Genomic DNA, 3,913 nt, shown 5'->3' on the forward strand with positions numbered 1-3,913 from the left:
GAGCGGAGAGGGAGGGACCGGCGAGGGGGAGGAGGCGACAGGAGGCGCCTCCGCTTAAGGGAGCCGGCCGGGCGCCGCCGCTCGGACGGACGCGCGAACGGAAGGAAGGAGCGGGGCCGTCGGCCGCCGGCCCGGGGATGCGAGCGGCCGCAGGGTGGGTGCGGAGCCCGGGCGGGGAGGCTTTGAGCTGCGGCGGGGAGGCTCCGGGTCCGAGTAGCCGCCACCGGCTCCCGCCGCGGTGCGGGCCGGCGAAAGCGAAAGCGAGTCGCGGACTTTGCGCCGGCTGCGAGGGGGGCTGGGCGGGCCGGGGGCTGTCAGCGCCCCATCCGCCGCGGTCCGCGCGCCGCCGGAACCCCGCGGCGCCTCCTTAAAAGCGGCCCCCGCGCCACTCTTTTTTTCCCCCTTTTTGTTACATTGTAGGAACGGAAAGAATGTCGGAGCTGGCCGCGGATGACGTCAGGGGGGAGTCGCGCCGCGCGGCGGGCGGAGTAGCGGCCGCCGGGCAGCACCAGCTTCAGCCTCCGCAGCCCCAGCAGGCGGCGCCCACGGCCAGAGGACGGCGGCCCCGGGGCTGCCTCTAGCTCGGCCGCCGCCATGGCGACGCTGTGGGAGCGCAGGCCCCTGCCCAGCCCCGAAGCGATGCTGGGACAGCCGTGGAATCTGTGGGTCGAAGCTTCCAAACTTCCAGGGAAGGACGGTGAGTGTCCACATGCCTTCGGCCTCCCCGCGCCCCCGCCTTCCCTCTCCCGGGCTTCCCGGCCCTGCGCCCTGCCCTGTGACCCGCCCCCTCGGGGGTCGGAGATGCTATATATAGTTCACTGGGTTGTGGAACGCGGAGGTGCCCACACCTACCCTGTGCGTGCGTGAGCGTACGTCACACTCCTGGCCACTGACCTGCCTCTCCTCCTCCTGTGTGTGTATCTCCTAGGGACCGAATTGGACGAAAGTTTGAAGGAGTTTGGGAAAAACCGCGAAGTCATGGGGCTCTGTCGGGAAGGTGAGTCCAGCCCCCATGGTGGAGTTTGTGCTAACCCTAGAGAAGTTTTCTTGTTGCTTCAGCCCACCTTCCCTGCTTCCCACTTGGAGGAAGATGCTGAAGAGGAGGGACTCGGGTGGGCAGAGCATTTGGAGAATCTGGCTGCAGGGGGCTTCCTGCAGTGGGCAGCGACCTAGAAACCCCCCCCCCTCCCGGAAGCTTCACAAGGTGCAACCTCAGCAGCAGTTGGAAGTGATGAGCATAGGAAACCGGCTGGGAGTTTAACCTAGATCCTTCCTATCTGACCCCCTTATGGAAAGCACCAGTGGAGGGAAGAACTCTCAGCTTTGAAATGTTTGAGGGTGATATGGAGAGGAAATCTTGACATCCTGGATTTTCTTAAGGCAATAAGAATGAATTTTGAACCTTAAAAGTAAAGTATCTTATCTTTGTAACCTTGTTCGCATAGGACCTAAAGTACAAGTTTAGGATGCTACCAGAAGTCAACCAAGGAGTGCAGTTGGTCAGATTTGTGTGTGTTTGCACTGCCAAATGAGGGAACAGAAATCCAGAATTTTTCTGCTTGTAGAGTAAAATCAGAGGCTAATTAGTGGTTAGTTTTCAACTTTCGTGAAAGACTACTTTAGGTAGGGAAAGATATGCTCCCTGGGAGTCAGGGAAGGTGTCTGGAAACTTGCATTTGCCCTTGGGATTACCTTTTTTGGGGGAACTGTCATCTTTTGATACCTAATGCTTACCTGGACACTCTAATGGGAAAGGTCATGGCCTTGAGTCAAGTTTGGGATCTAAAAACTGAGTTTACGTTTCTCAGAACAGTTTGATTTCTCACCTGCAGCCATTTGTTTTGGCAGTGTTTTTATTCAGGACCCAAGAAGTCGACTTTGGGCAGCTGGATTTCTCAGTCCAGAACTGGCATACTGTTACTGCCTCAGGTTTACTCCGTGTTTTTAGCACCTGCTTTGCTTCCTTTTGCCACACGGCCAGTTGGCGCTGCCAAGAAGAGTTAACGCTGGTGGCAGCCCTCTGGGAGCTTCCATTGGAACAGATTATAGGGTAAATTAGTTGATTTTCAAAATAAGAATTGCTGTTTGAGGGCAAAGGAAAGAGGGAAAGCACAGGACTTGGTGGCGGTGTTGCAATAGGAAAAATCAGTTGTTAGTCCGGTTTTAGTGTTGACTTGGCAGATTGCCTGGACTTGAAAAATTAAAATCACTAGGTGGCAACCCTCATAGGAAGTGGTGGAGTGGAGTGCTAGCGGACCTAATCCACTCTTGTTCTTAGTTTTCATTCTTGGGTGTGGATGTATTTCCCATTAAGGGCTTCTATGTCTCTGTCAGTACAGAATGCTAATTATTGGCAGTTTCCCTATAGAGAATGAGTGTGTTTCACTGAATGCCTTGGTTTGGATTGGGACCCATCCAAATTTAGTGGCTGAACCTATTTTTGCTTTATTTAATATTTTCTAATTGGAACATGTTAATCAACAGATTTTCCACAAAGCTCTAAGACCTTGTAACTACTTAAGCCACCAGAAGGTCATGGATCTGGCAGCACGTACCTCTGAACTGTCAACTATTAGTGTTTGCTAAAGATGGCTTTTTTAAAAGTCGCTGTCACCATTTAGAGGATGCGGTAACTGACTTATGCTTGCCTGCTTTGAGTAGAGAATGAAGCTTAAAATTCAGTAAGTCCTTCATTTGTGACTTTGGTATAGTTGAAAAATCCAAACTTGGTGAAAAATTGAGGCTAGCTTGGACTACATATTGAGACCTTGTGTTTAAAAAGAGGGCTGGGTTAATAGTTTAGTGGATAAAGTGCATGCATGGGTACCTGAGTTTGACCCCTGGAATCCACATTTTAAAAAACAAAAAAGCATGTGCATCTTGGTGCATGATTGTAATCCCACTGCTGGGGAGGTAGAGGGAGGCGTGTCCTGGGCTCCCTGGCCAGCCTAACCTACTTGGTTGCTCCACAGCAATGAGAGACCCTGTTTCACAAAACAAGGTGGAAGGCTTCTGGGGAACTGACACTGCGAGTGACCTCTGGCCTCCACATACATGCACCCACACAAACCTGCACACAGACATGCACAAAATCAAGCTAAGGAAAGAGGAAGTGGACCTGTATTTTCTCTTAACAAACCTTGAATATTGTCAGCACTTACTGGACCATTATGCATTGCCTTTAAGATGGAATTTCACCTATCCTAATTCCTCTTATTAATGAAATTAAGTTGAAAAATACAGATAAAGGGATCATGTGAATGAAATACTGAGAGTGAGAAACAGTCCATTACGGCAGAGCTTTAGGAATATATACCTGACTCCTTCTACTCCTCAGTTTGTGATTATGAACCAAAGGGTTAGAAAACATGGGTGTGAGAGAAAGTTACCTTACCTTTGCATGAGTTCTTTCATCTCTCTGAAAATAACTTCCTATTTGGGAGATGATAATACATATTTCCCAAGGTGATTGTGGGGGGTAAAAATAAATTTGATAACATAAAATGACAGTTGCACACTGGCTCCTTTTCAACTCCTGATAAGGTTAGAACTGAGTTTGAAATCTGCTCTGTACATAGGCCTGGGCATTTTAAAAAGCCTAGGACTCTTGAATAGGCTTCCTAAACTGTATGCAGAATAATGTGTAATTCTACCCTCTAGAGCAGTGACCACAGCTACTTTTCCAGGATTCTTAGGGCTAGAGTTCAAAGCTACAGACTTAGGCACTCTATATTCTTTCTTTCTTCTTGTGATTTATTTTGGCCAGTTCGTTCATGGCAGTAACTGCCAGTAAATGAATGCTGTGGAAGAACCCTGAAACTACTGAGTTAGGTGTCAGTGGCGCTATTCCTGAATTAGCTAATGTATCATTCCTTAGCTTCCATTTAGCACGGCCAATGTTAGGATAAAAATG

At 50.0% G+C, this 3,913-nt stretch overlaps 1 protein-coding gene across 1 annotated transcript in view; it reads left to right on the forward strand.

The window, feature by feature from the left end:
• The first annotated feature begins 6 nt into the window (after positions 1 to 6).
• LOC108490755 (ataxin-7-like) overlaps positions 7 to 3,913 on the forward strand; it is a 5,855-nt gene continuing 1,948 nt past the window's right edge. The window contains exons 1-3 of the mRNA XM_029562871.1: positions 7 to 154; positions 421 to 697; positions 929 to 997. Of these exons, the coding sequence (XP_029418731.1) occupies positions 595 to 697; positions 929 to 997 (172 nt within the window). The 5' untranslated portion in view covers positions 7 to 154; positions 421 to 594. The remainder of the gene's footprint in view (positions 155 to 420; positions 698 to 928; positions 998 to 3,913) is intronic.

The sequence above is a fragment of the Nannospalax galili genome, unplaced genomic scaffold (genome assembly GCF_000622305.1).
Source record: "Nannospalax galili isolate Female #2095 unplaced genomic scaffold, S.galili_v1.0 scaffold23796, whole genome shotgun sequence".
In the NCBI taxonomy this organism is placed as follows: domain Eukaryota; kingdom Metazoa; phylum Chordata; class Mammalia; order Rodentia; family Spalacidae; genus Nannospalax; species Nannospalax galili.